The sequence below is a fragment of the Acartia tonsa genome, chromosome 12 (assembly GCF_053477335.1).
Source record: "Acartia tonsa isolate MP-2025a chromosome 12, ASM5347733v1, whole genome shotgun sequence".
Classification (NCBI taxonomy): Eukaryota; Metazoa; Arthropoda; class Copepoda; order Calanoida; family Acartiidae; genus Acartia; species Acartia tonsa.
This window is the reverse complement of record NC_137271.1, coordinates 38,318,525-38,342,441: the sequence shown is the minus strand read 5'-3', so window position 1 is coordinate 38,342,441 and position 23,917 is coordinate 38,318,525. Positions and strand designations below refer to the sequence as shown.

Genomic DNA, 23,917 nt, shown 5'->3' with positions numbered 1-23,917 from the left:
AAAAAAAATCGATGAAAAACGGCCAGTCAAACATAAATAATCATAATTAGTATAGAGGTTATAGGGATTATCCACAAAAATTTTCATAAGGATCGGACTATTCCTTCTATGTTAAAAATGAATTTTTTTAAAAGACGAGAATTTTTGATTTTTTTTTTCTATAATTTTTTTTGAAAAAACTTAAAATTAATTTAAGAAATAAAACGTATTTTATTACTTTTTAGGCCTGATCCTAAAAAAGCTCACATTGAACTATAGATTTAGACCAAAAAACGTAAAAATTGATTAAAAATAGACCTCAATAATCGAATTTGAAGCAAAAGTGTCATCTTTGCAAAAAATCTTGACTACATTTTAACCTTAAAAAAATCGATAAAAAAAGGCCAAACGACCAAACAAGCGTAAAAAATCATAATTAGTATAAGTTATTGGGATTATCCACACAAAAAATTCATAAAGATCGGACTATTCCTCCTATGTCAAAAATATTTTTTTTTGTTTTTTATCTGTTCTATTCATTTTTAGGCCTAATTCTTAAAAATCCATATGGAATAATAGATTTGACCAAAGAAAACATGCAAACATGACCTTAAAAGTTGAATTTTAATTTCTTTTGAAATTACCGAAATTTCCCTCGGCGCCAACTTTGGTCATTTTTGAAAAAAATATTAACTCGATTTTAAAGCTCTCAACGGATTTGGAAAGAGCGGGCAATTTTTAGTTCAAAAGGTTTAAAGGATCAGCTCTAGGTCTTACCAATTTTTGTGTAGGTCGATCTTTACACACCTACTAAAAAATGTTTGAATTTTTTTTTTTTTTCGTCCGACTTTGAGACTCACTAAGTACCCTTAATATTCATCTCACAAAAATTTCATTTACTTTTTTGTAAGCAATTTAATAAGGAACAAATTTGCTTTTATGTTTTTTTTCTGTCATTTGAAAGGAACATGGAGATAAAGGTCATTTTATGAAGGTAGGTCGAAATTACCGAAAATAGCCCCTTACCGAAACTTCCCCCGCTTGACCCTATGAAAATTTGAAATTTTAATAATTATATTATACAAAAAATGTTGTTAAACAAGGATGACAACATCCATAAAAGCGAAGCACTGAAACGCTAGGACAAACGGACATTAACACTTATATAGTGTCAGAACTGAATAATCAGAATATAAATGTATGAGAGTCGAAGCAAAATTGTAAGTAAATTTGTTGAAAAACTGCTTTATACAGGATAATGTTAAGGACATACTTACATATTTAGGACTTGATTATAGAGTTGCTACGCTTATAACATTATACTTTGTTGTCCCAGGAATCAATATACCAAAAATTTGATCAATCGGATGATTAGAACACAGTTGTTAAAAAAGTAAAAAAAAAATCAATATGTTTAAAATGGACATACGGAAATTTTGGTAAGGATCATAGAGTTGCTACACTTTCTAAATCGTACCCAACTACTAAAGGAAACGCCATGCAAAATTTGAAATCGATAAGACAATTCTAACTTGCCTAAATTAACAAAAAAGCTATCCGCTACGGACGGACGGACTGACCCTAATTATAGAAAAGCTTCGCTTTTAAAAAGGTAAAAAATCTGAATATTTTAAATAGACGTATTGACTTTCTGGTAACGATTTCTACGCTGTATAAATTGTTATAATCATCATGCAAAGTTTGAAATATAAAGAAAAATGTAGGAGTGATGATAGCGTTTACCGCTATTCTATACCTTGCGTTATCAAAAGAGCAGATTTTAACCTATCTATCCTTTGAAATTAGAAGACGTACGTATCAGCCTTCCTAACCTGCAAAGCAATCCTTTAAATGTTGGTTCAGTAAGTAGTTAATCCTAGTCCCGACTCTCAAGGAAACCCAATTCTAACCGATAAGGTTCTCCCTTTCTTAACGGCTTGCCACTAATTCCCTTGACAGTGTTTTATTCGAGCTAGGTAAATTATAGAGTAGTTTTCAAAACGAGTTTTACCAATTAATAACTAATTCCTTATTATTTTATAATTTTATTTTACAAGACTTATTTAAACACAAAACAATCACAAAATATTAATTAGATTTTAATTGAATTACAAGATCTCAAGATTTAATGATATTAGATTTATATAAATGGTGGAATAATACTTATGGACTAATTTTACAAGACAAAACAATTCAAGATTTAATAATATTGGATATATAATAGGTGGAGTTATACTTATGACTTAAAGGACAAGACAGTACAATCTAAATTCAAAATAGTTGCAATAATTCAGAATTAAACCAAACAAAATTGTATACAAAACTTATTTAACACAAAGAATTATCAATTAATGAATACTTAATTACAGACGTGATAGGTATACCTATCTCAATGGATTATTAATTATTTAAGTATTAATTACTATTCAAAGTTATTTCTTTATTTTAAAATGATAATCAATCAATAGCGTCGGACTTTTAATGAGGCTTTTAAAACAAATCTTTTACTTAATGCTTAGTTTAAAATTTAAAATTAAATAACCAATTAATGGTGTTAAATGTTATCTGAGGCTTTAAATAAATGTTACTTCAAACTTTGGCTTAGGATTTAAATTGTTAAATCAATCAATGATGTTAAATGTTTATTGAGGCTTTAAACAAATGTTACTTAAAACTTTGGTTTAGGATTTTAAATTAAAATCAACCAATAGTGTTAGAATTACTAAGGCCTTAAATAAATGTTACTTAAACTTTCGTTTCGGATTTTTAAGATTAAAATCAACCAATAGTGTTAGAATTACAGAGGCTTTAATTAATATTACTTAAACCTTTGGCTTAATGAAATTGTTATCAAATGTCAATTATTTCAGGTAGTCAAATTCAACCACTGGTGTTTGGAATATCCTTGGATATGATTAAGGTAATTAAACCAAAGTTTTGTAGTAAAACTTACTGGATTTCTATAGATCTGGAATTAATTTTCTATGGACTATGTTCTACAAGTGAGATGCTTTAAGTTTGATGGTTGTAAGAAGAGTGAGGAATTTCCAGAAATCCCTTCCTTTTATACTTTTGGGGACGCTTGTTGCGCCCCCTAGACGTCTGGTTTTAACCATAATTAATGGCCATCTTGGCTATCTGTTGCTATGATTGTCACATATCAGACGTCTAAGCTTTTGTGGTTGTTGGTTTTAGACGTCTAAATCACTGATATTTTCACTTTCTAACATGGTGAAATTTGGTATACTAGACGTCTAGTTTTTGATCTGTGGATAACTGTTTATTGGGGTTGTCACTTTTTAGGGTAAAACTTTCCCTTTTTTCACTTTCTTTCTGTCTTAACAAGTGTATGAGTCACCGGGTTATGAACCCTGGTGTGTGACAAGTTCATTGACTGCTTAAAACAATCTCATTCTGACAACCATTCTTCCACTAAAGGCCTGTAATATTTTAAGTTTGATTATAAAGGAAAAGGTTGTGGTTTTTAAATTTAAAGATGTGATAAAAAAAACGAATAAATAATTTGTTGATTTTGAACTTTTTTATCCTTGTTACAATATTAAACATTTTTTTTAGGATACTACTTGGATGTTGCATTTTGGACAAGGACAAGCTATGTTATAAGGTAAGTGTTTTAAAGCTTACTTTTTACATTATATTCCACTTTACAAAAAAAAGGAGAAAAAAAATTAATTAGCTTGCCAAGTATATTTTTTTTTTGCATAAAAGAGAAAGAGAAAAGAAAAGGAAATTTTTTATGTAGTACCTGTAATACTAAAATTTTGGTGATTTATTCTTTGCTGTGGGCAATGATGATTAGGCGGGAAATCTCTGCTAGGGTGATCTTGTATGCGATCCTGCTGGGTAGGATCAAGCAACATGCTCCCTGTGGCATGCAGTTTAGGAGCTCTCGGAAGGTGATGGATGAAGACAGGTATAGTCTGTATACTGTTTCTTCATTGGTTTCTGTGAGGGATCTGATGGTCTGCAGTATCTCAGGCAGGCGATATGCGCGGGAGTAGGTGGATATTTGCATCAACAGGTGACGTTTTGCAGGAACGGTGTGGTTGATCAACGGCATGCTGGGCAGTATCAGGTATCGGTTGGTCATCTTCTCCAGGTACTTGGTGGAGAAGTTAGGAATTGTGCTTAAAACCTCTCTGTTGGCATGATGCCATAGGGAACACATTTCTCCTTCGGGAGTGAGCGGGTATCTTTTGGGAGGCTCCAAGACTTGAAATTTGAAATTATTCAAAGTAACAGAGACAATACTGCGATCTTGGTGAATGTGCTTCAAGGAAGGAACCCACGAATGTGGACAACTCGTATTGGCGAGTCTCACCAAGTTGGCTCCCTGGCTGTATACCATGGTAGGTACATACAAGCCCTGCGTTATGGCGTATGAGGTTGTTTGGGCCTCATACACTGTCAGCTGGTCTGTCACCAAATCCCAAGTGCATGATTTAGCTGTCCCCCTGGAGAAGTTTGATACATGACTCAGCTGGTAGGTCTTGATAATATTATTACTGAGTATTATCTGGGGACAGCTATTCTTCAGAGTGCTCATGCCTTCTTGGTTTACTTTCCCCATATCGCGCGTTATCTGTGGAATACTGGTCATGTTGGTGTTGATCTGTTCGACCACAGCTAATGGGGTAGGATAGATCATGTTGGTGAAGAATGCTCTTCTTTCATTTAGGTCGCTGACTGTGAACCCGTCCATCAGTCTTCGTTTCAGTGAGTAAATCTTTTTGCGCTTGGAGGGTTGTTCTGCTGATGGAATGGGCGCTCTTGTTTTAGGGGTTACCTCTGTATTAGGGGGCGAGTTTGGGGCTGAAATTATGTATTTAGGGCTTCCAGGGGGGGTCCTAGGACCAAAGTTGGGTTTATAAGATGGCGAATTTGAAGGTCCGGGGGGGCATTCTGGGGACTTTCTAGGGGGCGTGTTGGCGCGTGCTGTTCTCTTAGGGGATGGGGGGTTGTAGTCGGGGCTGGAGCCACGGGGTTTTGTCCACGAGTAAGTCTTCTTTACGCGTTTATTAGGGGCGCTGCCGCCTGAAACATTTAAAGTATAAGTTTTATATAGTATCACAGTTAGTTTACATTGTATCACATTGAGTTACACTAAATTTGGGAGGAGCTTTGCTCCTTCACTAAAATTGAAATAATATATGTTTCTATCAACAAAAATGATATGTGTAGAGATAATTTTCGAGTTTGTTTACATATGATTTTTGGCGGTGAAAGGACAATGGAGAATAATTTATATTTACATCAAAATATAGTTATTTTGTGGTTAAGATTTAGCATAAGTTTAACAATGTTTACTAGTAAGTGCAGGGGTTGGATATTGGAAGATATTTTCATATTTAATATTGAAAGAAAATTTTCATTTTGATATTACAAAATAGATTTTATTGGTAAATTTTAATATTTTAATAAGTTGATAAATTTGTAGGGTGTTATAAATGGAAAATAAAATATATATATAGATAGGTTGAGAGATAAATATTACAGTGTAGTCATAATATTACAAAAAAAAATTCAGGGGGGGGGTAAATGGGAAATAATTTTGTGAGTCTCCAAAAGAAAAATTTATAGATAGGGTTTGAAGATAAATGTTAAATTGTAGTTAAAATAATAAAAAGATTGGGGGGGGGGGGTGGTAAATGGGAAATAATTTTATGTTTTCAAAAGAAATATTTATAGATAGGATGTGAAGATAAATGTTACATTGTTGAAAGTTTACAAATTATGGAGGGTTGGGTAAATGAAAAATAAATTTTATATATCCCCAAAAATAATGTTTATAGATAAGTTTTAGCGATAAATGTTACAGTATAATCAAAACATTACAAAATGTGGGGGGGGGTAAATGAAAATAAAAATTTTTTATATGTAAAATAAGCCTTTATAATTGATGTGTAAGGAAAAGGATATGTTATTGGAAAATTAAATTTTGTGTAGCAGTAACTTTTAGATTAGCTTGCCTACAGATTATCAATTATAAATGATAAATCTACACTTTTTGTTCGGTTCAAATTTTTAATAGGCTATTTGTTAGCGAGATATAAATATGAAAAATAATAGAGTTACCTGATTTTTTAGGACTTGGTGGATCTAGTGGTTGTATTTCATCGTCCGACTGAAATAATATAAAGGTAAGGAAAAGGTAAAAAAAAAGAATATTATTGTGTAGTTGGGAATAGTAAAAGATTGTGGATTGAAAACATTATTTATAATATTGTAAATAAAAAGATAAAAATTTTGAACCAATGTGGTTTAAAGACTTGTTGAAATAAGAGGTTTAGGGGTAGGGGGGGGAAATTTATTTTAGACTGAATAACATATTTTAGTGATTCTAATGAATCTATTATCGGGTTAAATTACATGCTTTCTATTAGGGTTATATTAAAACAATTATACTTACAAAGCAGTCATATACTGGCTGTTTCTGCGCCATCATTGAATATGAGTGCTGTATTCTTCCCTTCCCTCTCGTTTCCGGATCCTAATGAGTTAAGTTCTGAAGATCTTGGAGCCGTTGAAGGAGTGGTTCTTGATGGATCTGGCAAAACTGCTCCCAGGTAATCTGTAAGACATATAATATGTAAGGGAAAAAAAATTGCATTTTTTTGGAAAATATCTATTTATATAAAAAAAATCTTATTATTTTAGAGGTTTCCGAATTGACTTGAATACGTGGTTGCTTATTGCAATTCTCGTCCTTGTACTGTTGTTGGTCTTAACGCAAATGTGTATGGTTTTCGTTAAGTTGGGAGGTATGTTTCTAATTTAATTAAATATTTATGATAAAGAATATATTTTAACTTTTCTATCTGTATTTTTAAATTCCTTATACGGAAAGGAGAGTTAAAATAATGCAAGCGCTGTATGCCGCGTAAAATTTTTTACTAGTAATGAACTAAAATTCGCGTGTGTTTCATTGTTTATATAAATTATTGGAGTGAGGATATTCTTTGTAAAACAATTTTTAATATTTTAGCGTTATTTGAACGGTGTTTTCGACGGACAAACAATATTCGGCGAGTGGAGGAGGGAAATGGAGCCCACATTGAAATGAATCCGTTAAACCCTGCTGGAAATAACATCTATGATGATGTTGAGTTCTAGAGAGTGAATTCAAATCGTATTTAATAAAATTATACAAGTTAGTTTAAATAAGAGGTCAACAGAAAATTTGAGGATTTTATTATATTTAATATAAAAATTTGAAAGTAATTTGGGTATTTTTATATGATAAAGCTTGTATAAATTTGTGAAATACGACCTAATTTCTGTGTGTTTTCTATTTAAGAACATTATAAAAAAAATTTTACCTGATTTTTCAGTACTTTAGTAATAAAGTTGATCTAATGATCTCTGTAAGGCAGAGTAATGATAACAAATGTGATTTTAATTATTAAAGTATTTTTCACTGAGTATTGTGTCTATCTTTTTAACTTTTGTAACTGTTTTCTTCTATAATTATTCACTATAACTTGAATATGTTTTTGCTTTCAGATTTATTGCGAATATGGATATCTATTCTATTTTGTTTGATGTCGGCGATGAAACTGGGGGTCAGGATCTGGGGGTCGGCGATTTTAAATCGGAGTTTGAGGGGGATGGAGGAGACGGGGGAACTGTGTTGGTCGGTGGGGCTGGCAATTCCACGACGATCAATGTGGTGGTGGGGGGAAGTGTCTTTGTGATCTGCGTTCTCACAATGTAAGTAAAAATTTTTTATTGTTGGTTAATATCGTTATTTTTGAAAACAAAGTAGCAGTCTAGGAATTGTTTTTGTGTGAAGTTTATCTTTGCTATTTTTGTGTTGGCTTCAACAAAGAAGGGTGTGTTTTTTAGGTTGACTAAATCTATGTTTAAGATTCCATTCGGGAAGTCTATTGCCTGTAATAGTAAACCGTGTTCTAATTGTGGGCGTTCGAGCTGTATTAAGCATAAAAATCTGTCATCAAAGTTAATCTCAATCTTTGAATCAAGCTTGGTATGACCTGGCAGTATAACAAATGATGTAAGGGAGGTTAAGTAGTAGTCTGCCTTTATTTGTTCTATTTTAAAGTATGGTGATCCGTGGATGATTAGTTCGTACATCTAATGTTTTTTTATTTGTTTCAGGCTGCTTCGGATGCTGTTCAAGCGTTTATGGAGACAATCCACCGGTAAGATTTGTTCTTAAATTTCAAATGGGAATTGGGCTTGATTATTTAAAATGAAGCGTTTAAACAGGTAGTTTATTAGTTTGTAGGTACCATAAATGTAAAATAATACAGATGAGATTAGGGCCGTCACTAGAATAATTGCTACTGGCAGTAAAAACAAGATTGCTATCAAAATACCGATAAATTGGGCTGGGTTCAGTTCTTCAGTATGGTTGATTACAGTTTTCATAGATTGAATGTTTTCTTTTTAGCTGCCAACCGAGATCTCAACGATGTTATCGGGTCTGGAGATGCTGCGGGTGAACTAATCCAGGTACATTTTTTTTTGATTCTGGAAAAGAAATAATTATTTTGTCGAATATAATTAAAAGGGGGATGCAATATAATCAAAAAAAAAGATATACAATTTAAGAGTTATAATGCAAGAAAAAATACATAAAAAACGAAATATTGAAGGAAAACTTAAAAAATATAATATTTTTTTAGCTGGAACCTGTTAATGTCAGCTCCAAGACCTGCACTCAGCCCCGTCCCGGCCTGGTGAGAAAGGTAAGAATAGGGTTTAATTTATTAATGGTAGGTAGTTAAGCTTTAAAGAATATTACGCAATTTTATTCGGTTCTTTAAGAATATTTTATTATTTTAGAGGTTGACTGCGTTCGAGCCGAGAAGGATTAATTTTGTAAGTTTGTATTTCATTTCTTGGTGTGGGAGGGGATTTTGAAGGATATTAATAAGTAGTTAAAATAATTTCTTAAGTTATTTATAGGTTTAGTTAGTAAATTTCTCGATTAAAATCTTATTTAATATTTTAGGATGAGGTTTGAAGCGTCTGTTATTTCTAAGAAGAATTACCACTACCCACATTTCAACATAGTTGGGGGGGGGTTAGTTTAAAAATGTTTTTCTTCTTAAAAATACTAGGGCTAAATTTAGGTAAAACATAAGTAGAGATTTTCGATGGGTTAAGTTATTTATTTGTTAGAAGGGTTTAAATTTAGGGTACGTATTTAATTTAGGATTAGCAGTTGGATAAGGAAAAAAAATATGTTGGATTGTATTAACTTTTAGGGGGGGGAGAAAAATAGGGGGGGAGGTTGTAGAATAAAGGATTGTAGTGGTTTAGTATATGAATGGAAAGAAATTTTACAGGATAAAAGGAAACGAAAGTAAAAAAAATTGTGGGTAGGTATTTAAATACGTAATTTTAATTGTAAAAAATGTTCGGAAAGGTGGGGGGTTAAATTTGGGGGGGGGTAATAAAATTGAAAGAATTAGGATTTCTTTTCGGGCGCAGAGATTTAAGTTAGGACGAATTTAATTTTAAGTTGGGGGTTAACTTTGGGGGGGGGTAATAAAATTTAAAGAATTAAGATTTCTTTTCGGGCGCAGAGATTTAGGACGAATTTAATTTTAAGGTGGGATATTTTAAAATTTAAGGAGTTAATATTTCTTGTCGGGCGGAAGGATTTAGGTTAGGATAAAATTAAATTTAAGGTGGGGGTTAAATTTGGGGGGGGGAATAAAATTTAAAGAATTAAGATTTCTATTCGGGCGCAGAGATTTAGGACGAATTTAATTTTAAAGTGGGATATTTTAAAATTTAAGGTGTTAATATTTCTTCTCGGGCGCAAGGATTTAAGGTAGGATGAAATTAAAAAATGAGAAAATCTTTACTAGAATGTTATTAACCTATGTATTATTATGATGTATATTTTTAGAGGAAAAGACCACTACATTCCTGACAACTGAATAACATTTGGTTTGGAGGGGGGGGGTTTAGGCTATTGAACATTATATCTTAATATTGATGGGTATCGTTAGATTTATTATTGGAATGAAAGTAAGTGTAAAGAAAAATTTATCAAGGGATATGAAGGGAAATTTAAAGGTTGTAAAATTAGGGGAAATATGTATGGAATAAGGATTTAGAGTTTAGTGCTTTGAAAGTAATAAATTTAGGGGTTAATTTATTTATGCACTATTGTCAGGTTTGGAATGGCTTTTTCTCAAAAAATAAAAGAATTTTAGTCTTTGACTAAATTCTTAAAGTTATTTAAGATAAAATATTTAAGATTTGGTGTTAAGATTTTGGTTTAAAGTTAAATTAAAGGACTATTTCTGTTTTTAAAATTCAAAATTTGATATTCAAAAATTCTTTATTATCAGGTGTGTGTCTTAAGGTTTGGACGTCCTGGAGAATTTATACTGTAGTATTTTAAGAAAGTCTTTACTTCGAAATTATGAAACTTAAATATATTTGTTAAATATTTGCGTAAAATTTAAGTAAAAGTTAAAAATGGAGTGCGTCATTTTAATGGCGTGGGTTGGATGGAGGGTTTAAATAAAATCGTTAAAAAATTTTAGAATATTCTTCAGGAATGTTAACGAAAGACACACCACTGTATAATAACAGAAGTAAAATATGATAGATTTTAATTTATCATTAAATTGATATTGGTAAAACCAAAGAAAGGAATTTGTTTCGAGATACATTAATTTAACACCTATTTGTATAAATGGAGGTAAAAATAGATTTTTATTAGCTTCTTAACGTATCGGAAATAATTTATTTGAATAGATGGTTAATTAAAGGGAACAAGAAGAATTATGGGTGTTAGTTAAGTGCTATGTAAATCAAGTAGCGTTTAAAATCTGTTGTATTAAGGGGAATCATTCTTTTGTACTATAAGATTTATGGGTTATGGTGTTAAAATATTTTGAGCGAAGCTAGTGGAAATCTGTATTTATCTTCATTATTTTAACAAGGATGTAAATTTTCAAAATTTATTTGTAAATATGTAAAGTTTGTATAATTAAACTAAAATTTGCAATTTTTAAAGATTTAAAGTTTAGAAAAGATCGTTTTATAATATTATTAGCACTCTTGTGATAAAAAAATTGTACCTAAGAATTTGTATATAAAAGATCAGAGTATTTGACTAAATTACGCTTATATTTCAAAAAGAACTTGTACCTGTTTTTAGTAATTATGTGACAGAAATTTATGTAACGTTGTTTTAAGACGAAAATTAAAATAAAAGTGGTTTATAAATCTCACGTTTTCTTTTCTTATTATATCTATAAATTAATAAATTAAAATTTGATAAAGAATTAAACAAGTGAGTGTATTAAAATAATTTCGAGGTGAATGTTTTCTTATGAATATTGTTTGATTCTTTATAAATGTTTCGGAAAGATTGGAACTAGTTTTAGTGAAAGAAAAATGTTTTAAAAAATTTTTCACTTCCTTGGAATAAAAATTGTTTTAAATTTACGGAAATTTCGAGGTCAGAATTTATTTTAAAAGATCATAAAGGTTGAATGTTTTCAAATCTAATTAAAATATTAATCTTTAAATGGTCGTTTTAAAAGATAAAGACGATTAATCGATTGCGTCTTTTTTCTTAATTTGATAATACCTAGTTGTATATTTCCGATACATAAATTTTAAAGTAAATCTGCTTTTAAGATCTCGTAAAAAAAACTGATTTTATGAAAAGAAAAGGTGTTATGATAAACCAATTTAAAACGTAATACCTAGTTATTTTGATTAAGATTAAAAAAAAGTTGTATTTATTTCGAATATAATTCTAAAATTTGTACTATTATGTGGTTGAAAGTAAGATTAAGTTTATTGAGTAGGAGCAGGTTAGTTTGAATACAATGGGTGAAAAATACATTGTAAAATTTTGGTTAGAAATAAGTAGGGGCAATTTAACTTGTGTGTTTAGTGGACCAAAAAAGATTTATGGCACGAGGATACAATAAGCTTGTGCGGAGGGGAGGGGGTTATAAAATTTATGGGGTGGTATTAAGATATTTAGATAAATATTGAGATTTCGTTATCTTTATGGTTATAAACATTAATTTAAATGGTAGGTTGTAAGATTTATGCGGTAAATATTTGGTAAGAAAATTGACAAGAAGTTTTCATCTGCCGAAAATAGATGTAGAGAAACCGTTGGCCAAATATCTGAAGATTTATGTTAGCAATCAAGGAGGACTAGAAATTTGGATTACAGGATGGAAATAAGTTAACCGTTATTGAATATTTGTTTGCAAAAATGTTCTATAAAGCTTAGATTAGAAAAAAAATTCTTAATGGTATGGAATTTATCTTATATGTAAATATTGGATCGATTTTAACATGGAATTATAAACGGCTTAAAGGTATGGATAATAGAGCACTCCTTAGATGAGATCGGTTAGAATTGCGTGTTCTATAATGCTTAGTATTTAATAAAAATAGGTAATAATGCGATTAATGAAATTATTAGGTAAGAATAGAAGGTTTAACTTTTATTTTGTAGAATTATAAGTTAAAAAATGCTTCATAATCCTTAACAATGAGATTAATATACAGGTGAGAAGTTAATTCGAATTGTTCGTTACTTTGATAAAATAAATAAATGAGCGTTTGAAGGTTTAATGCAAAGCGTGTTTTATATTGCTTAGTAAAAAAAATAAAGATTAGGTCAGAGATTTTATTTAACGAAAAAATAAAAAAGGCAGTGTTACAATTAAATAGATAGTTAATAAGATGATTAAAGGTTTAATTTCACGTATATATATATAAAAAGAATATTATTAGGTACGAAAGGAGAAAATTATTTGCTAGACGCGGAAACGTGTTTATGTATATTAGAAAAAGATTAAGCGTGTTCTATATAGCTTAGGCTAAATTAGAATGGGTCGATTCCAGTATGGGGGGGTATTTACACAGTAATTGTTAAAACCATATTATACAATAATTAGGGTGAATCGATTTCGAGATTAGATTAATTATACTTATTATTAGGAAGGGTTAATTATAAATTGATGCTTGGGACTTAAATTAGTTAATTAATTAATATGGCGGATATTAAGTAATGTAATTCAATAGAAATATGCTTAGATGCATTGAATTATGAAAGTGTGTAGTATATAGCTTAGATTCACTCATATGATTAGTTTGAATTGGTTGGAATCGATAAAGGTTAAAAAAAAATATAACAGAAATAATGTACAATAATTATATTAATAAATACACAAACAAAATTGTAATTTAAATAGTATCATTTGTCGTATTTCTAAAAAATGTGTCGCTATAAAGATTGATGTCAAATCCGAATTTTTTACGTTCTGAAATAGACATAGCATCAAAGAATATGTAAAATACATAGTAGAAATAAGGCAGATGATTTCGGAGGATGAAATTAAGCACTCTAGGTGCAAAATTTATTGTAGGATTTAGCTGTTTATAGATAATAGCGGCATTACATAAATTAGAAATAAAAATGAGGTCTTTATGTTTTATAATGATCTCTAGATTAGGTTTTAAGATTCTATCTCTAAAAAGATCTTTTTCAGCTGGCGTAAGGTGTTTAAATTTTAATAAGGATCTGTCTATTATTTCGTCCACGTTCAATATATTGTTTCTGATGGTGCTGGATATGTTATACATCTGAAACAAAAAAAGAATTATGCATGATTTTTTCTTACCATTTTAATAATGCTATTTTCCCTTGGAACTCTTTTACAATGACGTGTAGATTTTAAGAAAAGTTTTTGCACTATGGCTACGAGAATAACTACTAATCCTACAGCTGAAATATCAATTAATATGCCTACGTAATTATCTTCAACATATTCAGGAAATGTCAGATTATTTTTAACTTTATCTTCTTTTTTTCTTAAATAATCTGTCATGTAATCTATTCTATTGTGAGAAAATGTAGATTCCTCGACATCTATTGCTGAGTTACGCTTGAAGGATACTAAACCAATCTCCATGTCTATGAATGATAAATTACCATCAAAAGTTATATGTGCAGGTAAGTCTGATTGAGCTAAATCAACATTTAATTGATTATTTATAGCATTAATAGTTAATTGGCTGGCTTTATGTAGTAAAACTCCTTCATTTGTTGGTGTAAAGGTAATTGATGGGTTATATTGAAATTCACAAAATTTTAATGTATCATTAAAATTTTCTGAGTTTAAGGCTGTTAGACATTTATTAAGATTAATCCTTTGTTTATAAGATAAAGATTTATCTGATGGCTTAATATATTTATGTATTGAAGGATCAAAAAGATAACCTTCTTCTAAACCAAAATTATTATAATATACAGGAAGTAGTTTGTTTCCTGTTTTTTGGTTGTGATATTCAATCTTTTTAATATAATACGTAGGTATACCATCCTTAATAAATGAATCAATTATTTTAATGTCTGTTTTAGGTGTGTTGTATTCAAAAGTCGAGATGGCAGAGGCCAAGCGATCTGTGATTATGTTTTGTTTGGCTTGTTTTATGGCTTCATAATGTGAGTCCAGGTTAGTAAATAAATAACTTAGTGTTTCTTGTATAAATCGAAATTGGATAATAATTGATGAAAAGGATTGATGGTTGGCTTTAAAAGCGTCCCAAGTAGTATATTTATCAAATGTTACTTTTGTGACCGCATTTAAATAGTTTAATGCATTAAGGGTATCATTTAAAAATTTCTCAGATACTTCAAATTTACCAGATTGGTGATAAGGCGATGGAACCTCTTGTGTGTAATATTGCTGTAATTCAGTAAATTTTTTGTTTATTTCCATAATTTTTTGTATCTGAGTATTTACTAATGATAAATGTACATAATACTCATTTGTTATTAGCGTGTTATATTGTAGGTCGTTACTTGCAGGCAATGGGAATTTTGTATTTGCTTGATCATAAATACTGAATACTGTTGTATTAATTTTGTTAATATCAGGTAATTTACATTCAAGTTTTATAATTGTTTCAAATTTATAATCATACATATTAGTAGTAATAGTGTCGATTAAGAAAAATTGCAAAGAAAATATTGACGATGGAAGGATTAATATTAATAGATATTTTAATAGCATTATGAATCAAAAATCTTAATATCAACTTTTGAATTAAAATTTACCTTTTTATTCTGATTTTGTGCTTTTTTAAGGGCTGATCTTGTTACAATCTGTTTGTCTTCGTCGTTGTGGTCTTCAGGTAGGTCAACGGGCTCTATGGGGACAACTCCGTTCTCAAGTTCCTTAACAATTGCAATTTCGTCGTCAATAATTTCCTCAGGTGTGTTAAATATTTCTTCAAGAACTATATTATCTGATGATAAAAGATTATCTAATTCTTCTTTATTTATATCCTCATACTGTTTTAGGCAAATATTTTTAACAGAAGGGGGGAGGGGGTCAAATAGGGGGTCTGAAGGAATGTATTTTTTTATCTCATTCCTGTTTCTTCTTAATTGTTTATTATTTAAATTAGATATAGCTTTTACTACTACAGCTTTTTCAGGGAGTTGAACAATAACAAAAGGTGTTTGATAATAAGTTGTTTTTAACGGTCGTGTATTACCTAAGACTTTGGATTGATCTTTTACAAATACAATGTCTCCAATTTTATAATCTCTGGTGATTCTATTTTTATTTTTGTATGTTGTTCTATCTACATTAACTTTTTCAATTTTTAATTGTGCTTCTTTCCATATTTTTTGTAGAAAGTTATGTTTTTCTTTTATTTGGTCAATGTGGATATGAGCATTTGGATGTATTTTAGGTAGGTTGTCTGATAGAAGCGGATTTTCTGACAAATGTACACCTGGTCCGAAGATAAGTTCAGCTGGAGAGTAGCCTGTTTTGTGAATTTTTGAGGTATTATGCAATAGACTGACAGAGCAGCAGAGGAAACTCCAATTGAATGACGGACTAATTGCCAAGACTTTTTTGAAATATGTTTTAAACAACCCCACGTATCTTTCTATCCCTCCATGGCTAAATCCTGAGAAGGCTGAGGAATAAAACATTCTACATTTTAAGAAAGCTAAAGTTGAGATTGTCTTTTTTGATACAAAGAATGGGGCGTTGTCAGCAAGTATGCTTTTTGGGTGCCAAAATTGAAAAATGTAATTTTGAAAAATATGTAAGAATTCCTCGCTTGTCTTATTGACTACGGGGAAACAATTTATGAAATTTGTAGCTGGACATTTTACAATCAGTATATGCACAAATCCACTACTACTAGGAAGACTTTCTATTAGGTCCATGTGTAAAATTTCACCTGCCTGGTCACTGATTGGATAGAATCCTAATTTTTCATTTTTAGAGTACTGATTTACAAGCTGACATGCATAACAAGTTTTTGTAAATTTATCAACATATTCTTTTAGGCGAGGATGAAAATAATTTTGGAGATTAAGAATCATTTTATCTTTGCCAGAATGGTTCGTAGCCAGGTGAGCAGAAGCTATATATGCATATAATAGCTTAGAAGGAATATAGAGTTTTGGAATGTCATCTTTGTCAATGTAATATAAAAGTGCATTTTTAATTTTGTATTTATTATTGTTATGTACATAAGTGTCTTCCGTTAATGCTTGGATGTAAATGTCTTTGTATTCTAATTTTTGTTCATCAATAATTCTTTGAGTGGTTAGAATTTTTTCTAAATCTTTCAATGGTTGAAAGATTGAAGTTAAATTTTCAATTATTTTATTGTATGAAAGACTAGAGCCTAAGACTTTTTTGCTGAGTTTTGTCTCTTTAAAATCTTTTTCAAATTTTTCTCTAGAGATTTGAGATAAGAGGTTAATATGTACTTCAGGAATGGAGTATGCTGTAATGTTGTTGACTGATAATGATTTTTCAGGTTTTGGATCTTTGTACTCAACAAACTGTGGATGTTGTACTACCCATTTGGCCCAGTCGCCAATGGACATCTCCTCAGCAGGCATATTGTCATCTAAGCTGTCCTTCACGTACAGAGGTAATTGTATTTTTACTCTTTCATGTTTTGGGATTTGAAATTTTCTGCTTAGATAATCTGCTGGGTTGTTTTTTGAACTTAAAAATGCAAGTGTGACAGTTTTATGGTCATGTTTAATAATTAATCCCCATCGTTTCATTTTTCTACATGATTTTGTGACTCCTTCATTATACATCCAGAGGACTGTTTTATTATCACATAATGCTAGAGTTGGGTCGAAGCCTCGAAGGTGCTCCGTAGCATGTAAGGCATCTAGAAGTGCATTAAGTTCTAGAGTATATATAGCATTACTTTCTACTGTTTCAGGTATAGACTTTGTGTGATAGCAGATAATTTCAAAAGTTCCTCTGTGTTTGCTGAGCTGATATTCTGGGTAAGAAATATTTATTGCTGGTCTTACAATTAGGGTGTCTTTTGATTCATAAAGTAGGAAAATGAGGGGTGCTGCACTTTTAAGTTTAGGTGCATTAAAGATAATTTGTTTTTGGTTATTGAATTTATCTGTTGAGTTTATTATTATTACTGATTTGTATAGTACACGTGCTAGAGCATCAAAAACATTTAAATCTTTGTCTATGGAAATTTCTCCGTTTTCCATATTTTTAATGAAATCTTTCATCATATGACGGTTTGACATGTATGTGTTTTCTAATATCTGCGGGTGGAGGATGTGGTCCCTAATATAGGTCACCATTTTCTTACAAATTGTATTGAATTCCGTAGGGCAATTTGAGACTTTTAGTAATAACTTGAGACTATGACTAAAAGAGTTTTTTACATTTTCACCATATCCTAAAGTTTTATCTAATAGATATTCATGTTTAGGTGGTTGAGATGTTTTTAAGTCTGCCATGAATGCTTTGTGAGATTGGTCTGCTCTTGGATAAAAGATAGGTTTATAAGGTAATTTTAAATCATAAATTATTCTGTGTGTTTTATCGTCCATGTTGATGTATTCTGGGACTTTTAATTTTGGGAATTTTGCTGGAATAATTTGTGCTAGGACGCAGCTATACTGAGAACCTGATGCGCTGGCGGCATCTGTCATAAGAATTTTGGGAACTCCAGGTTGTACAATTTTTGAGTACAATGGAGCTGATGATAAGGTTTTATTTAAATCCATAATTACTTTTTTATGTGAATCTTTCATAATGAATTTTGTTTTATCGCTTGTGAGTACTGTTATGTGTTTTATGTCTTTAAATACGTCAAATCCACAAACTGTTCTGAAGGAATTTAACATACCTAAATATGATTGCAGACATTCTTTAGATTTTGGCATGGGTGCTTGCAACACTTTTTCGACCCTTTTGGGGTCGGCTTGTATAAAGTTGTTGCACACATACCATCCCAAAATGTTGATTTTGCTTTTACAAAATGATGCTTTTTCTATGGAGATTTTACATTTGTGAAAAGCTAAGCGAGAAACTAATTTTTCTATGCATTGAAAATGAAATTTAACACTTTCCTCATAAGTATCTTTTGCAGGTGTGAAGACAACAATGTCGTCGTAGTAGGTGTCACAGAAATCCAGGTAATCTGGCAACATGAGAGGATAACCATTGTCATCGAAGATTATTGTATTATTTTTATCTCTACTAGGAACATGATTAATGATCATATCTGTGAAACGAGCCAATATAGATGGAGAGCTGGCCAATCCTGTGCATAGTGAATTCATTTGATAGGCTCCAATTTGTGTTGCGAATTGGGTGTACTTGCGGCAGTCTGGATGTATGCTTATGGAATTAAATGCATTTTTTAGGTCTATGACACTGTAAAAGGAAGCATCTCTTAATTTATTAAGGATTGAGCTAACCGTAGGTATGAGTGGAGGCTCTATGGTTATAAGCTCGTTAAGTAGTTTGTAATTGACAACTAATCTTGCTGTCTGAGCTTTATTTGATTTTGCAATTAAGAAACAAGGACTGGCAAACTGACTGAGTTCCGAACCTGATGTGCTGGCTTTGCTGACAATGCCAAGTTTTTCAAGAATTCGAAGAATTTCTCTTAACTGTGCCAGTTCCATTGGAGCCAGGTAATAACATTTTCTGGTTTTTGGAAGAGAGACATGTGGTTTAAGTGTAATTTTATAAAAACCAAGAGTGTCGCTGATTTTACCTGCGTCCAGAGAGTGTAGTGAGATTATTTGTGGATATTTATCAATAAAAATGTCTTTTATATATGGCCAGTGTTCAGCATCATAATTGTTTTCTAATATAATGTCTGATGCATTTTCGTAATAATTTGAAGGAATTGAAAAACCTGAGGGTTGTAGGTCTTCAGGTACAATATCTTTAGTGTTTGGCTTAAAGCCTAATTGTATTGTTTCATTATCATCAAGGAAAGAATCTTCCTGTTCTTTAGTTAATGTAATAGGTGATTCCTCTACCCTATCCCTTTCTTCTGACAAGCTATATTTTGGATCTTTAACGTCATTATTAACTGCATCTGGGTTACCTATAAAATCTTCTGCAAAGTTAAAATCTAAATTAAAAATATTTTGATCTATGTTTGCGGTCTTAGTTTTATCATCTATATTTTTTAGAAGAGTGATTTCACCTATTGGAGTGATTGAACTGTCAAGGAAAGAGACTTCATGCAGTAAGTTAATTTTATTCTCAATGTAAGAATTTATGGAAATATGATTTATAACAGTAAGTTCCTGGCTTTGTTCAATAAAATCTACATATCCCTGGATTGCGCCATTATAAGTCATAGGTCCTACATTTTGAACTTTTGCTATTACAGACATTTTATTTCTGTATCTTTGAACAAAACTAGTTGAAGGAAAAATTTTAATATTATAATGCTGAGAGTAAGGAATGTGGTCCTGACTTATAATCACGTGATCGTTTTCTAAAAATTTTGAAGCTGGGGATAATTGAAAATAGATTTCTGTTATTTCTTTAGGTTTAAAATCATTTAGAAAAGCATGAGCTAAATTTAAATTTTCATCAGTATCAAAGTAGCTAGGAATTTCTTGTTCTAAATCATTTGATTTGTATACTATTGGTTGCATGTAATTATCGGCTTTAAGACTTTTAATAATTAAGTTTAAATTAAGAAAATCTGTTAATGATAAAATAACTGGGTGTTTGCATTGAAATCTATCTTGGAATTTAACAATGTACAGTTTAATAATTTGTGGCTTATCTTTATAATCAAATTTAACTTTAAAATCGATCGTTCCTAATAAAGGTATTTTGTGACCCGTGTAAGACTTTAAACTAATATTTGTAGGTTGAATCATGTCATCCCATTCATCATCATCAAAGTATGGAAACAAATCTTTTAAATAAGAAAAAGAACAAATAGATAAATCAGCACCTGTATCCAGCATAGAGGTACATGATCTATAGTCATTATTAGTTAGATGTATTAACATTGGTATATATAGTTTCCGTCCATATGTAGGTTTTAGATCCATAAAAATAAGTTGGTGCTTGTCAGATTTTAGGGTGTTTAAAGAAATCACATTTAGTTGCTATTGTGATTTAATTCGATTTCTATATTCTTGATTCACTACTCTCATATCATAATCCCTGTGTTTTCCTTCCCTTTTAGCTTGAATAAAAGCGGGTCTGCGAAAACATAAGTGTTCAGGGTGGAGAAGTTTCATTTCATTTTTTGTTGCTTTAAGGCAGATGGTGCAAGGTACATTTGTTGGTGGCTGAACTTTTAATTTACCATTATCTAAACGCATTTGTCTGCATCTAGTTGATTCATGCCCAGAATCACCGCATAGAGGGCAATTAATTTTATTTTTATATTCTTCTACAGGTTTATTGTGGTGATATTTGTGAGAACCAAAATTATCGAAGAATTGGTCTCTAAGACGTTTAGAAAAATTTTGCGGATTATATTGGCCATTTTTATATTGGTTATGAGGCTGTTTACTATAGCTAGCATTGTTTATATTATTATTATTTTTATAATTATTATTATTCCTGTAATTATTAATGTTATTTCTGTTGCTATTATTATTTCTTTGGTAACTTTGACCAGGATTATATTGTGGCTTTCTATTTATATAAGAAGATTGATTATTATAATGATTTTTATTATTATTATTGGAGTTATTTGAATAATTTCTAGAGTATTGGGGCGTCCCGCCAATATCTAATGAATTTATATAGCTCCTGTTATAATTAGAGAAATTGGATCCATTATTATAAAATATATAATTATCTTCTATATCGAGATTATTGATGAAGTGCCTATTATTTCTATAATTATTATAGCTAGATTTTGCATGATTATTGTTATTATACGTAGATCTACGATTTTCATCAAAATTTAAAGCATTTACAGAGTGTCTAGGTGTATTGTATTTGCTGAAATGTATAGACTTCATTGGTTTGCTAGCATAAAGTTTTTCTAATTCTAGATCTATGAGGTCAGAATAAACTTTTAATGAAGTACTAAATTCAGCAAAAGATGCGTTACGGCCGTAGTAAGCATTGCACTCTTTTTCAGCTTTAAGTACGTATTCTGAGCATTGGCGGGGCAATGCTTTCTTTAAAGCACTTATGACTTCAGCATTAAAGCATGAATTTCTGGAGGTTTCATCATGAATAAGTGCCGCACGGTTCCCTAATTCAAGAATGTCTGATTCAATACTTGATAAAGTTGAATTAGGGGGAGGATTATATTGTAATAATTTATCTCTAGCTTGGAATGGATTTATGCGAGTATCATATTTTTTTAACAGGTTTGAATAGATATCGCTAATAGGCAATTTTGAGCTTATTTGATCAGATATAAACTGATAAGGTTCATTTGTAAAACTTTTTTGTAGGAATCTTTTAAATTCAGCCTCTGATAAACACATGTCCTCCTGAAACTCGTTAAGATTTGTTAAATGTTCAGCAATGGAAGGAGAGGAAGGACTTTTAGTGTTGAATTGTTTTTTTGGAAATAGATTATGAGCTAAGTTTCTTTTATACTCATCATGAGTTAAGATATCTGTAGGAGAATATTTTGATGGGGCCACTATAGTTTCCATGGTTGTAAATTTTTTATCCGCTGTATAATTTTTTATTAAGTGATCTAATTTTAATTTTTCTTCTCTGATTTCTTTTTCAATGCGTTTTTTATTTTGTTGTAAATGTTCTTGATAATCATTACTTATGTCTTCTATATCAAGATTTGGAGCAGGAATGTCAGATTTTTTACTCAAAGCAATTGAAGTGCTAGCTAGGTTTAAAAGTAATCGACCGATAGGGTCTTGTAATGTTTTTGCCACATTTTCAGTAATTAGATTATTATGATGATCATCATTTATTAAATTATTATCTGTATTTTGAGATTCCATTATGATTGACCCCGCCTGTGACGTAGGTCTCGAGGGGGATTTTTCGCTTCTTTTAAAGATGCTTGTCATATTTTGACTTAATTAGTTTTATAATATTTTCAAAAGTTGAGAAAAATTGATTTATAAATTCAGCAAAACTTTTTAACAATTGTATATTAAAAATAGATAAAGCTACTAAACCTAATAAGGATACGAAAATAATAAAAGATAAGGCAATACACTTACCTAAAATTTTGAATGTTTTTCAGGTAGAAGACCAAAGATCGCTGTTTTGACGGGACTCTTCTCTGTTGATGTTGTGGTGTTATATACCGGATCCGTCAGAAATCACAGGTTTCCTTAATATTACTAAGAGTTATTATCACAGAAAGTTTTTCACAGCAATTTAGAAATACTTATTAATGGTGTAGAATACACAATCCGATAGGAAAAGAATTCGAGAACTATGAAAAAAGTTGGAAAAGAGTTTATTAGTAGCAAATTAAAGTTATAATGTCAATTAGAATAAAAATAAGAGGTATCCTTTGAGTTATATCTAAAAAAATAGCAAGATTTTCAAGTGCTTTATCAGATTTTAAATTGTCCAATTCAAGTTTATAAACTAAATTATTGGCTGTTATTTTAGTGTCAATTGACGCAATTAAAAATAGTAATATGATAGTATAGAGAAGTTGTTTTGTCTTGTACAAGATATAGATTGTCAAAAATATTAAGTATATATCAAGGAAGTCAATGTTCTTGGTAAAATGCTATGGGTTCGTATAGAAAAAATAAGGTAAGAGAACTTAATTAAAAATTTTCTTAATAATTCTTATCTATCTAAGATTCAAAAGGACGGTCGCACCACCTGTAGGAGTGATGATAGCGTTTACCGCTATTCTATACCTTGCGTTATCAAAAGAGCAGATTTTAACCTATCTATCCTTTGAAATTAGAAGACGTACGTATCAGCCTTCCTAACCTGCAAAGCAATCCTTTAAATGTTGGTTCAGTAAGTAGTTAATCCTAGTCCCGACTCTCAAGGAAACCCAATTCTAACCGATAAGGTTCTCCCTTTCTTAACGGCTTGCCACTAATTCCCTTGACAGTGTTTTATTCGAGCTAGGTAAATTATAGAGTAGTTTTCAAAACGAGTTTTACCAATTAATAACTAATTCCTTATTATTTTATAATTTTATTTTACAAGACTTATTTAAACACAAAACAATCACAAAATATTAATTAGATTTTAATTGAATTACAAGATCTCAAGATTTAATGATATTAGATTTATATAAATGGTGGAATAATACTTATGGACTAATTTTACAAGACAAAACAATTCAAGATTTAATAATATTGGATATATAATAGGTGGAGTTATACTTATGACTTAAAGGACAAGACAGTACAATCTAAATTCAAAATAGTTGCAATAATTCAGAATTAAACCAAACAAAATTGTATACAAAACTTATTTAACACAAAGAATTATCAATTAATGAATACTTAATTACAGACGTGATAGGTATACCTATCTCAATGGATTATTAATTATTTAAGTATTAATTACTATTCAAAGTTATTTCTTTATTTTAAAATGATAATCAATCAATAGCGTCGGACTTTTAATGAGGCTTTTAAAACAAATCTTTTACTTAATGCTTAGTTTAAAATTTAAAATTA

General features: G+C 30.5%; 2 protein-coding genes and 2 long non-coding RNA genes across 8 annotated transcripts in view; 2 read left to right on the top strand and 2 right to left on the bottom strand.

Moving 5' to 3' along the window:
* LOC145334150 (uncharacterized) overlaps positions 1–23,917 on the bottom strand; it is a 481,948-nt gene that overhangs the window by 393,749 nt on the left and 64,282 nt on the right. The window lies entirely within an intron of this gene.
* Positions 2,792–10,414, top strand: LOC145333749 (uncharacterized). 4 transcript variants are annotated; one of them, XM_080178971.1, is made up of 9 exons: positions 2,792–2,899; positions 3,556–3,604; positions 6,088–6,140; positions 6,658–6,761; positions 6,986–7,710; positions 8,119–8,162; positions 8,414–8,475; positions 8,649–8,711; positions 8,809–8,926. In XM_080178971.1, exons 5-9 carry the CDS (start codon positions 7,517–7,519, stop codon positions 8,884–8,886), a joined length of 441 nt encoding a protein of 146 aa, XP_080035097.1. In that variant the 5' UTR covers positions 2,792–2,899; positions 3,556–3,604; positions 6,088–6,140; positions 6,658–6,761; positions 6,986–7,516; the 3' UTR covers positions 8,887–8,926. The 4 variants fall into 4 exon arrangements, with proteins under 4 accessions (XP_080035097.1, XP_080035099.1, XP_080035096.1 ...); XM_080178973.1 differs by lacking the exons at positions 2,792–2,899; positions 3,556–3,604; positions 6,088–6,140 and adding exons at positions 6,366–6,566; positions 8,978–10,414 and having other exon boundaries at positions 8,809–8,844; XM_080178970.1 differs by lacking the exons at positions 2,792–2,899; positions 3,556–3,604; positions 6,088–6,140 and adding an exon at positions 6,366–6,566.
* Positions 13,169–22,585, bottom strand: LOC145333521 (uncharacterized). Its single transcript, XR_013884526.1, has 3 exons — positions 22,478–22,585; positions 15,086–15,205; positions 13,169–13,608 (listed from the first exon to the last, which is right to left on the bottom strand). It is a non-coding gene; the product is annotated as an uncharacterized LOC145333521 (long non-coding RNA).
* Positions 13,618–23,012, top strand: LOC145333520 (uncharacterized). Its single transcript, XR_013884525.1, has 13 exons — positions 13,618–13,978; positions 14,387–14,480; positions 14,823–14,905; positions 15,116–15,166; positions 15,734–15,824; positions 16,340–16,405; positions 16,819–17,308; positions 17,761–17,838; positions 18,855–18,973; positions 19,484–19,539; positions 20,179–20,282; positions 22,501–22,585; positions 22,978–23,012. It is a non-coding gene; the product is annotated as an uncharacterized LOC145333520 (long non-coding RNA).

What these genes read in the sequence shown, in the direction of transcription:
- LOC145333749 (XM_080178971.1), top strand. Translation starts at nt 7,517, where the DNA reads ATGGATATCTATTCTATTTTGTTTGATGTCGGCGATGAAACTGGGGGT. An exon ending in GTGATCTGCGTTCTCACAAT is followed by an intron (nt 7,711 to 8,118) that starts GTAAGTAAAAAT and finishes TATTTGTTTCAG; the next exon opens with GCTGCTTCGGATGCTGTTCA. An exon ending in GTCCCGGCCTGGTGAGAAAG is followed by an intron (nt 8,712 to 8,808) that starts GTAAGAATAGGG and finishes TTATTATTTTAG; the next exon opens with AGGTTGACTGCGTTCGAGCC.